Source organism: Misgurnus anguillicaudatus, unplaced genomic scaffold, assembly GCF_027580225.2.
Source record: "Misgurnus anguillicaudatus unplaced genomic scaffold, ASM2758022v2 HiC_scaffold_33, whole genome shotgun sequence".
Classification (NCBI taxonomy): Eukaryota; Metazoa; Chordata; class Actinopteri; order Cypriniformes; family Cobitidae; genus Misgurnus; species Misgurnus anguillicaudatus.
In genome coordinates this window covers 4,022,769-4,035,336 of record NW_027395283.1, presented here as the reverse complement: position 1 = coordinate 4,035,336, position 12,568 = coordinate 4,022,769, and the positions used below count along the sequence as shown (strand labels likewise).

At 38.6% G+C, this 12,568-nt stretch overlaps 1 protein-coding gene across 2 annotated transcripts; it reads left to right on the top strand.

Annotated features, from left to right (window-relative positions):
* Positions 1-2,317: 2,317 nt before the first annotated feature.
* Positions 2,318-12,354, top strand: LOC129438746 (chordin). Of its 2 annotated transcripts, none has more exons than XM_055197631.2 (21): positions 2,318-2,609; positions 3,375-3,478; positions 3,564-3,690; positions 4,715-4,846; positions 4,923-5,040; positions 5,137-5,224; positions 5,324-5,465; positions 5,549-5,686; positions 5,780-5,862; positions 6,521-6,668; positions 8,060-8,166; positions 8,259-8,550; positions 8,680-8,921; positions 9,127-9,240; positions 9,379-9,576; positions 9,968-10,061; positions 10,963-11,022; positions 11,112-11,215; positions 11,298-11,555; positions 11,637-11,730; positions 11,826-12,354. In XM_055197631.2, exons 1-21 carry the CDS (start codon positions 2,480-2,482, stop codon positions 11,888-11,890), a joined length of 2,838 nt encoding a protein of 945 aa, XP_055053606.2. In that variant the 5' UTR covers positions 2,318-2,479; the 3' UTR covers positions 11,891-12,354. The 2 variants fall into 2 exon arrangements, with proteins under 2 accessions (XP_055053606.2, XP_055053605.2); XM_055197630.2 differs by having other exon boundaries at positions 3,561-3,690.
* The last annotated feature ends 214 nt before the right edge of the window (positions 12,355-12,568 follow it).

The window sequence follows — 12,568 nt, the reverse complement described above, 5'->3', positions numbered from 1 at the left end:
GATTCCAAATGCATTATCATGGTACCTCATTGTAAAAGTAAAACTTTACAAAGTCACTTTACTACTGAAACGTCATCATTACCATGTTTTATACCCTACCATGTCCATTTCAGTACAGAACCATTGAATATATCATAAATACCGCGTTGCATTGGGTGGAGTTGTATCCGGATGGTGGTATTATCTCAAATCTTTTGTCTATGAAGAGGACAGAAACTCTTATATCAGAATACACACCCCCACGCATTACAGGTTCCTGTCGCTTTTCTTCTTGAATGTCTTCATAATATCTTCAGTTATCACCTCATGATGAAATGCAAACAGCTCATGATCGACTCATGATCGATCTCCATTCTCAGCGGATGCGCGCGCGCAGGTGTGAAGCACCTTACGCACACAGACGCGCACTCGTGTGTACCTGTGAACTCATTTCGGAAACGCTAATACACACACAGACCATTTGCTGTGTATATTGTGATGTTTAGTTCTGTCTCACATGTCTGTTAGGAGAACATAATGAGTCCATAACGAGAGCGACACCTCCGCGCGCGAGAAACTCCCAATCTATTACGACCTCCAGCGTTATTATACAAATATTTATGTGCATTTTTTTATTCATTTTATTAAAGTAACCAGTTACAATTCAATAAAAGTTTATTGTAAATAGAGCATTACCAAATACGATGCAAAAAAAAGTAATTTATTACTGTTTAAATAAGATTTTTTTTCCAGATTTAAAATGGAAAAACCTTTGAAAGTTTTTAAATAAAACCTTACTTAACACACACATACACAAAGAAAAAGACACACACAGGGTTCGTGTAGCTGTATTTATCTGTAATGTAAGTGCATGCAGAAGAGAAAAGAGAACAAGGTCTCTCTCTCTCCCTCCTCGTGTTTCTCTTTCACGCGCGCCTCTCCCCCTGCTGGCGTTTATTGCGCGCTTCTTTTCTCATGTAATGTGTGCTGCTGATGCTCTATAGACTCGTTTAACATGTGCATGACCCCCGGGGGCCCCTCGAGGCTTCCGGATTCACTGATATATGACCGCTGCGCGCATTCTCTCTCTCTCACACTTTATTAGTTTGTTATTTTATTATTCCATTATTCTCCATTATTCAGAGCCCGTGGAGGGGAAATGGCCCTATCAGCACATCCACAAAGAGAGAAAAAGACAGAGAAGACTTTAACAAACCATCATGCCTTACAATACAAACTATTAAGATTATGATTATTATGATTATTATTATTAGCCTAATGTCTAATGGAGATAAAATGGCATTTTGTCCATTATCTTTCAAAGCTAATTAAAAATGCCAATTGCTGTTAAATTTACATCAACCTGTTTGTTAAGAAGTGTCATGACATGAAAATAACAATCAAACAAACACACATGCATTGATCTATGTTGCTCATAAGATCAAAGCCACACTATTCTCCTTTAAATGTTTGAGATCAAACATGATGCTTGAGTTTCATCCAATCATTCTTATATCCTAAAAATCACCATCAACACCAAAGATTCAAAATGCACCACCACAGATTTAGGGGGAAATACAGTACAATACAACTACTTCTGGTTCCTTGGTGAAGCTTCATTGTTCTCCTTAAAGAAAGAGCTCAATTCTTCTCATTGAGAACTCACAGAGAAACACAGGCTTTGATTGTACCAGGGGGCTGATGGATGTTAAAGCACATTAAAATGTGAATCATCTAGCTGCAAGGTACAAACCCAGAGATTTGGAAACACTTGAGGTCCACAACTCCTTCACAGATATCTTTAAACTATTGTAAAATAAGTAGTCAAATCCTCTTCAAATGTGGAACAATGTGTGAAGGCTCTGAGATGAACTACATGATTTGAATCTTAATAAAGTTGTATTAAAGTCCTCATGTGTGGAAAGTTTTCTAAAGAACTCAAATAATTTTAAATCTGAACTTTATTTTATACTGGTTTTGATTTTTTCCTGCGTCACCTGTCAATTTATAGGTTTATATTTAAGAAAACCAATTAGAAAAACATCAAACAAGCTTTGGTCTTTACAGGTTGATGGTATTCAGATATAAATCCTAAGATAGTTTGTGGTTATTGGTTTAATAGTTTATCATGATTGTTAATAAAACTTTGCCTTATAGTAGAAAATCTTACTTTAAAGATGCCAGACAGAGAGATGAGAGAGACATCACTCGTGTTTGTTTATGGATGTGTATTATAGGTCGATATATTCGCAGGTAAAGAGTTTTGGGGTTCCGCTCCTCCCCTTTACGCGCACCGTATATAACCGGGACCTGCTCGCGCAGACGGGATACACAGCAGAACGCGATCCGATACGCGCATGAGAACGCACTGACATCACTGCAGTCGAGAAATAAATCAGACACAGCTCTGTGTCTTACTGCAAGAGAAGATTTATATTTATTTGTATTTATATTAATATTGCATTAGTTGGAGTTGTTGAAGGTTTATAGGGGCGTCAGGATGGAGGCGACGCGAGCGTTATGGTTTCTAAGCTGCGTTTGGATCTCATGGGTTCAGGGTTCGAGACTCAAGACGCCAGCGTTACCCATCCAACCTGAGAGAGACCCGTTGATATCCAAAGGCTTGTCCGGTAAGAGCGCGTTTTAATGATGAAGGATTTGATCATCTTCAGAAAATATAAACATGTTTGCACTGATCTCAAGAACTTCCCATTTTCCAAAAGTTGCATTTAGCTTTTTTGTAGAAACATCTACTTCTTGCATATGTTTTATTTCTGGATTCATTACATATGCAAATAGTTGCTTCTCTAAAGTACAAGACAAATTCATTTGGCTACAATTCGAGACTTTACACAATGCATAATTTTTTTTAAAACTATAGCTTGAAAGCATTGAGGAAGCATTGAGGGAGCATTTGCCACTTTAAACTTGGCAAAAATCTTAGAAGATCAAACAAGTTTATTTGCAAACATGGTGTTACAATATTTAACAGCAAAATGGTTTTGAAAACAGAAACTTTGATGCAATGTGGTCTTTTTCAAGCATTTCTCTTTTCATAGTCATGTTAAAGTTTATTCATGCATCTGTTTAGTTTAACAATAAACTGTTTAATAGTCTAGCTCTATAAAGAGAATCTGTAAACTGCAGCTGATGATCACGACCTCATTTCAGATACAATAAACGTCTTAACTCCAAATTTACTCGAATCTCTCATTCGCTCGTCAAAACAAAACAGAGGAAATGTTTTGGTTACGAGTTCTGCTGTCCGGTGTGGACTGAAGAATCATATGAACCGCTTGTTGATGTTGAAATCAAGTTGAAAAACACAAACACACGCTCGGGTTCATCCTGCGCATACTGTGTCAGCTCTCACATTGGGATGTTTATGGTTTCAGGCTGTTCTTTCGGTGGACGCTATTATTCTCTGGAAGACACATGGCACCCGGACCTTGGCGAGCCGTTTGGAGTGATGCACTGTGTTATGTGTCACTGTGAGCCGGTAAGACACACACACACATATAGACACACTTAAGCAGTGTGTTGATCAGATGTATAAGCATCTCTCTCTCTCTCTCTTTAAGCAGCAGAGGAGTCGGCGTGGGAAGGTTTTTGGGAAGGTGAGCTGCAGGAATATGAAGCAGGACTGTCCTGAACCAACCTGCGATGATCCCATCTTGCTCCCGGGTCACTGCTGTAAAACCTGTCCAAAAGGTAACACACACACACACAAGGTGCACACACACACAGATGTTTTTTTACAGCTGGTGAGACTGAACACATGGAAACAGTGTTTTGGAATGCTGTAAGACTGTAATACAGGAAAATGTGTGTCAGGAAAACACTGAAGCGTGTATGGAATGATGGAAACATTTGGCCAGCGCTGTTTCTCGTAGACGGATGGATGATTGATGGAGAGTTTGGATTAATATTATGTTGGATGATGTTAGAGCATAGCCAGTTGGTCCGGGTTCAAATACAGGCATACCAAAACTTCTTTAGATTGGTTAAAGGTGCAGTGTGTAACTTTTAGGAGGATCTCTTGACAAAAATGCAATATATTATACATAACTATGTTTTCAGTGCTGTATGAAGACTTTACATAATAAACCGTTATGTTCTTATTACCTTAGTATTATAAGCCGTTTATATTTACATACAGTATACTGCGGGTCCCCTTATGGAAGTCGCCATTTTGCTCCCCCACCCTAAATGTCAGTATGTTAACCTCAGTGCTCTTTGCTGTCTAAGACAACGACATTTTTTCCAACATCGGCCACCGTAGATTCTTTATGTGCTGCGAAAGGGAGGGGTGAGCGGAGGACTGAGCTGTTCGTTGCTATTTGCAACCTCACCACTAGACGGCACTAATTTTTACACATTGCACCTTTAATGCACAGTTTACTCTTCAGTGCATTGATCGATGTGACCCAAACCTGATGTTATTATTCAACAGAAATGGACAAGCAGTTGTGCTCTATCATGAATGTAGTTATGGAATTTCTGGAATATCATGGCAGGTCTATTCCAGACATTGAAAGTCATGGAATATCAGGGATGTTTGTCGCTTTAAGTTTGCATTTATCAAAATGACGTCAAGGAATGAAAGTCAAGGAAAATTTGGCTTAGAGTGGAAACCCTGATAATTTCTGTAGTTTAAACATTGGCTCTATTGTATGGTACCCTCTGGAAGTGATGCAGTGATGTCATTCTAAATTGATGGTTTCCACGGTTACAGGTGACTCAGAGAGAAAAGAGGCGGAGTCTCTGTTCGAGTTCTTCCAGGAGAAAGATGACGACCTGCACAAGTCGTACAACGACAGGTCCTACATCACTTCTGAAGACATGAGCAGCAGAGACAGCAAGACAGGTAAGAGACTTTCTGCACGTGTGATGTCATAACATGAGGAAGTAAAATGCATTTAACTTGATTTGTTTTCCTTTAGATTTTGTGGCGTTATTAACATCTGTGAGGGACTCTTGGCTGCCGAGCTCAAGTGGTGTCGCACGAGCCAGGTTTACACTCACTAAAACCAGCCTGACGTTTTCCATCACATTCCAGAGGTAACACACACAAACACACATGTGAATAGGTCATGGGTCATACCCATCACTCTCTCTTAAGCCAATCATTTATTAATACGTGTTTCTGTTATTCAGGATGAACAGACCCAGTGTCATCTCATTCCTGGATTCTGATGGAAACACAGCGTTTGAGTTTAAAGTTCCCCGGACAGACACAAATATGGTGAGCACAACGTCTGTCTGTCTGTCTGTCTGTCTGTCTGTCTGTCTCAAGTGTAGTGTATTGCTAATTATCTAAATATGCAATGCTGTGTGTTTTCAGATCTGTGGAGTTTGGAAGAATCTGCCAAAGTCTCATCTGCGTCAGCTGGAGGCGGAGCAACTCATTGTATCCATGGCAACCGAGGATAACAGGAAGGAGGAGCTAGAGGGCAAAATCATCAAACACAGAGCTCTGTTCGCAGGTGTGTGTTTACTAAATCTGTTTATATGTGATGATCAAATTCAAGGTTTAGATGTTAATGTCCTGCTGTTCGTTGTCCGACAGAAACGTTCAGTGCGATCCTCACTTCTGAAGAGATGCATTCTGGGATGGGCGGCATCGCCATGCTCACGCTCAGTGACACGGAAAACAACCTGCATTTCATTCTTATAGTACAGGGACTCATTCAACACGCAGAGAAACGTAAGGATATGCACAACACATTGAATCTGTAATTTATGTCATTTCAATTGTAAGGTGTAAATACTTAATAATTTGATTGTTGTTTATGTTCAGCATCTGTGAAGGTTCCAGTGAGGGTGAAACTTTTGTACCGACAACATCTGCTGAGAGAAATACGAGCAAATATCTCTGCTGAGGTGAGATACACGACAGAAAGTCATTGTTACTGTTTATAACATTTTATCTTGAGGAAATCATCAGAGAGAATGTTGTTTGTGTGCTTATTTTAGTCTGTAGATTATAAACTTTAAAGGGGACATATCATGAAAATCTGACTTCATGCTTAAGTGGTATAATTGGGTCCCCAGTGCTTCTGTCAACTTAGAAAATGTGAAAAAGATCAACCAAGTAACTTAGTTTTGGTAAACCATTCTCTGCACGCGTGTGAAAAAATAGGTAATTGAAATTTGGCTCCCCTTATGATGTCAGAAGGGGATCTTATTATAATAATACAACCCCTTAATCTGCACTATACAACCACAGTGCTGCCATTTAGTGCAGAGAGAGAAAGAGAGAGAAAATAATTGACAGCACTTGAGTTTTAACAAAGCACCATTATGGTGATCAGTGTTTGCATTATCAGCTCATTTGCATTTTAAAAGACACACCCAAAAACAGCTATTTTTTTCACATCTACAAAATGTCAATTTTAACATGTTATAATAAATTATCTATATGATATTTAAAACTTCACATATGTACTCTGAGGACACCTTTAAAAAGTCTCATAATATGACCCCTTTAACACGGTATCTTCATGCTTTCTGACACCTGTCTGTGTGTTTTCGTGTGTAGGACTCGGACTTCGCAGAAGTTCTGTCGGATCTGAACAGTCGGGAACTCTTCTGGTTGTCCCGCGGGCAGCTGCAGATCGCCGTGGAAACCGAGGGTCCAAATCCCCGTCAGATATCCGGACATATTTCTGGAAAGACGTTGTGTGACAGTGAGTCATTTTATTTAATAATCAATTTGTTTGGTAATGGTTTCATCCACACTACACTACACAAGCGTATAGTCATAAAGTGAATTTTGATTTCTCTGACTCTTTAACTCCTTCCTCGCTGTTGACGAAGAGAAAATGCTTCCCTGCCATTTACAAATTTTTACGGAAATCCATATTTTTGCTATTAACCACTAGGTGTCGCTTTTACACAACTTATAAAACACTGAAACATCCACTGATCCAAAAACAGTAAAAACTCTGTGTATGTTTTGATGATCCATCTGAATCTGATCTCTAACAAAAGTCCTTCACAAAAATGCAATGATCTCAACTTTTTGTGGTATTTTTTAAGAAAACTACCCATATTTGAGAGGTGATAACAAGAGAACAAATGAAGATGGGATGAAAGTTTTTTTTTGTATTAAAGCGGAGTTCTTTCATTTGATATATTATATGTTTATATATTTAAAGAAGAAAATTTTCTGGAAGGCATTAAACTTTTATGAAAATCATAAAAAATACTGGCGCTGGCTGGCAACTTTTGTTTAAAAACCCTGGCGGGGAAAGAGTTAAATACATAGCAGTCCATCTGTTCGGGTCTTACTTTGGGATTTATTAGGTATTATATTTCATCTCTGTGTCATGCATTAATCATTTTGAGGATTTCTGAAGCCAGAATTTGGTTTCCAGTCGTATCTGGTTCATGATCGAGCTCGAGAGGTCGGACATGCGAGAGAAGTTCACGTCATGTAGGATCAGATTTGATATTTCGTACTTTAAGTTGAATGTGGATTCATGCACATATTTTTCAAACTCTCATGTTCACGATCACACACACACGCACACACATATACACGTACACATGACGTGATGTGTTAAGAATTTGAACCCGTACGCTCCCGTGTTCCTCAAGCTCTGACCTACACGTCTGTCTTCCTTTACTCCAAACCCTCCTCTCTTCTTCTCTCTTTACCTACTGGTTGGTTTTCATGGGATGACATCATTCCTGTCGTGACCTCTGACCCTGTGTGAGTTCATGTGGGTTTGATTGGTTACAGTATGACATTGAATCTCTCTGGACTCGACTGTGTTGCTTTATTTCACGTCTTGTGGATTTATTTTCTCTCATTCTCTGGCACACACATGAAGATATTTAAAGCAGTTTTATCATTAATGTAAATTATTTCATTTGGAAAAATGACAATCTGAGAATATTTCTCATGTTATTGAAGGTGTTTTCAATCAGAACAGTCACAATTTAACTCTTCGACATTCTTCATCGTCTTTGACATGCACATATAAACAGACTGATTTCACATGGATTTGCAAATTATTACCGGTTAGTGTGTGAGAAATGTGAAGTAATCTCTCTCTTTCTCTCTCTCTCTCAGCTCTTCAAAGTGTGATGTCCAGCGGTTCTGCTCTGACTCCTGTGAAAACAGGCGGTGTTGGGTCGGCTGTCTTTACTCTTCATCAGAACGGCTCCCTGGACTATCAGGTACACACACACACACTCTTCATCTCATATCTCTTCATCACTAAAAACCATTCACTTCATCATAAACTCATCGTCTCTGATGTATCACACAGGTTCTGGTGGCCGGTCTGACCAGCTCAGTGGTCGGTGTGACGATCGAGATGAAGCCGCGGCGGCGCAGTAAACGCAGTGTCTTGTATGACATCACGGCAGATTACTCTCCAGCGGGCGAGAAGGGCAGCGGGCGTGCGACGGGCGCCTGCGGGCGTGTGGAAGCTCGACACATTCACATGCTCCTTCAGAACGAACTGTTCATTAACATCGCCACGTCCGAACACCTGGAGGGAGAGTTACGTGGACAGATTCGCATATTGCCGTATAATGGACTGGACGCACGACGTCATGGTGAGAAAAACACTTGATACATATAACCACATGACATATATGAGTTTTATCTATGTTATTACGAAATAAATGTAACTATGTAGGCACATAGATTATTAAAATGAAGTTTTTCGTTTTTTGTCTCTTCAGAGCTTCCGGTTCCTCTGGCTGGTTATTTTGTGTCTCCTCCGGTTCGGACGGGCGCTGGAGGTCACGCGTGGATCTCTGTTGATGAACAGTGTCATTTGCACTACGAGATCATCGTCAACGGCCTCAGTAAGAGCGACGACGCCTCTATAAACGCCCATCTGCATGGATTGGCTGAGATCGGTGAGATGGACGACTCAGCCACCAATCACAAGAGACTTCTCACTGGCTTTTACGGTCAACAGGTAAACAAATCAACAGAAAAGATGTAAACAATAAAGTAACAAACTGTACTGTAAACAATGCTGTGATTAAAACAAAACCAAAGCTGCTCTGTATTATCTGTTAATTCACACCATTACACATGTTTAATCTCTCTCTTTCTCTCTCTCTTTCTCTCTCTCTCTCTCTCTCTCTCTCTCTCTCTTTGTCTCTCTCTTTCTCTTTCAGGCTCAGGGTGTGTTGAAAGATTTAAGTCTTGAGTTATTGAGACATCTGGATGAGGGTACAGCTTATATTCAGGTCAGCACCAAAATGAACCCAAAAGGAGAAGTGAGAGGACTGGTGAGTACACGCATCTATTGTTAATCTCAAAGCAACTTACTTGTATATAAATAAATGTTAAGTAAATGTAAATAAATGAATGTTTTGTTGATGTTTTGATCTATTCTGCGTGTTAAATCGATCTCTATCTGTCCTCAGATTCATGTTCCTAACAGCTGTGAGTTCGGCTCCCGCGGTGAGGTCGTGGAGGAGGTGGAGTTCGATGACCTTGTGTTCGTCCGTGACCCAGCGGAGGTGAAGAAAGATCCACACACGTGTTTCTTTGAAGGAGAAGATCACGCACACGGCTCACAGTGGACTCCGCAATACAACACCTGCTTCAGCTGTACCTGCCAGGTAACGCACACACACATACACAAACATATACTCACACATATACACACACATATACTCTCACATATACTCTCACATATACTCTCACAAACATATACTCACACATATACTCACACATATACTCACACATTGCTCTCACATATACTCACACATATACTCACACATATACTCACACATATACTCTCACATATACTCTCACATATACTCACACATATACTCACATATATATACTCTCACATATACTCTCACTTATACACAAACATATACTCACACTTATACTCACACATATACTCTCATATATACATAAACATATACTCACACATATACTCACACATGTGTGTCTGTATCTTTCTGAGTGTTTATTTCTCATATCAACTCTTTAAATGTCATGCAGAAGAAGACGGTGATCTGTGATCCTGTGATCTGTCCTGTGCTCTCGTGCCCTCACACTATTCAACCTGAAGATCAATGCTGTCCAATCTGTGATGGTGAGTTATTCTCTTTACAAGTCTTTATGTGGTTATATACAAGTTCATACAATTAAAGACATATTATTTAAAGCTAAAAGTAACTTTGTAAAGGATTTCTCATATTATTGCCTCCCTGAGATGAATCGATCTGTTGTTTCCTAACTTAAAGAAGTCATTTTGTATAACAGCACCTGCTAAATGCCTAACGATTAATCGCAATTAATCATTTGCAAAATGAATGTATATATATACATTTAGTAAAAAATTTATTTATGTATAATTTATTTATTTATTTATTTATTTATATATAATATAAAAAATATGAAAATCTTATATATATTTTTCATAACATTCATATAAATAGAATAAATATTTTTAACATATATTTGCATGTTTATATACATACATGCATGTTTGTGTATTTTTATATACAAAATAATTATGCACAGTGCACTGCACACACATATATTATGCAAAAAGTATTTTGAATGCGATTAATCACGATTAATCTTTTGACACCTCTATTGTATTTGGTATAATAATGATGTATATATAAATACACACCACAAATGCATGTATAATTTAAAGAAAAAAATATGTACATATAAAGTATTCATATTTACATATAATAAAATATAAACTAAATAATTATAATAAATTAATAAATTAAATATATATAAATACAAAAATGTATGTACAAATGTAAATATTTCTTAAATATATACATGCATGTTTGTGTATATACGTAATTATTATACACAGTACACACACATATATTATGCATACAAAAACTTTTATTCTGAAAACGATTATGCAGCCCTAGTGATAACTAAAATAATTATTTACATTGTGAACATCATTTGCTTGGACTATGGTATAATGTTGTGTTTAATGTAACATGTTTGATTTCTGTTTATAGAAAAGAAAGAAACCAAAGAGAAAGCTGTAGTAGAAAAAGTTGATCAACCCAATCAAGAAGGTAAGAAATTGTATATATCTATATGAATGTTGTGAATGTTGCATGCACAGTGCTGTAATCATATAATAAATGCTTCTCGTTGGTTTCAGGTTGTTATTTTGAAGGTGACCAGAAGATGCACGCTCCAGGAACGACATGGCACCCCTTCGTACCTCCCTTCGGGTACATCAAGTGTGCCGTGTGTACCTGCAAGGTAAGTAAATCATTTTCGTTCTGACGTCGACTTCAGTTTTTATGAATATTAGCAACTAACATCAATTTTTGTCTTATCTCAGGGCTCCACAGGTGAGGTTCACTGCGAAAAGGTGACCTGTCCGGCACTCACCTGCAGCCGACCAATCAGACGCAACCCCTCCGACTGCTGCAAGGAGTGTCCGGTGGAGGACACGCCCCCTCTGGATGATGATGAAATGATGCAGGCGGACGGCACGCGGCATTGCAAGTTTGGTAAAAACTATTATCAGAACAGCGAGTACTGGCACCCAAGCGTGCCGCTGGTGGGAGAGATGAAGTGCATCACCTGCTGGTGTGATGTGAGTTTACATGTTTTTAGGAGTGGATATTTTTCAGGTTTTGTAATAACACGACTAACCCGTCTCTTCTCTTTATCACAGCACGGTGTGACGAAATGTCAGAGGAAACAGTGTCCGCTGTTGAGCTGTAATAATCCCATTCGGCGGGAGGGTAAATGCTGTCCCGAGTGCATAGGTAAGATCGTGTGATGCCTAAAATAAAATGATTGCATTTTTATTTCATTACAGCTTGAACTCATCTTTTGTCTCTCTGCCATGTTTGTTTCACAGAGGACTTTATGGAGAAGGAAGAAATGCTGAAGATGGCAGAGAAAAAGAAAAGCTGGAGACACTGATGTCATATTTTCTGAAAGTTTGCGAGATCAGGTCGACACGAGTCGAGTGACGGGACGCCTGTCGAAACATACCAACCTTAACACAAGAAATAAAGGGAGGAGCTTCAGAAGAGAAAGAGAGAAAGGAGGACGAGAGTGTGAAAGGAGAACAGATTACAGCTGCTGGATTTGGTTTATTTTTATACAGCCTTGGTGCAAAACATCAGACGTTTGTACTGAGATTTCACACACAAACATATAAAGGAACTTCACCACAATAAACATGGTGACAGATTGTATACACAAAAGCTTTTCAGCATGACACTCAAACCTAAGCCAATCAGAAAGACTGTTGTGATGACGTCTGATTGGAGATTTGCTCTGTGGGCAAGTGGGCGTGGTCTAGATGGCGCTGTTCCGCCTACTAACGTCGGGTGTGTTTTTACGGTCGCCGACATGTAATAGTTTATGGTTAACTTTTAGTATTTTGATGGCTATTATGAATAATGTCTGTATTGCATATTTATTAATTATGATGAATAAACAATAAAGTTGTTAAAAATTTATGTTGTAATAAACAAAGTGTGTCTTGCTGTATTTTTCTGTTCTCCAAGTTAGACGAGATGCAAATACAATGCAGCTGTTTTTCTAAAATGAACTAACAATGATCAATCATTTTATTAATTTAACATTTATTAT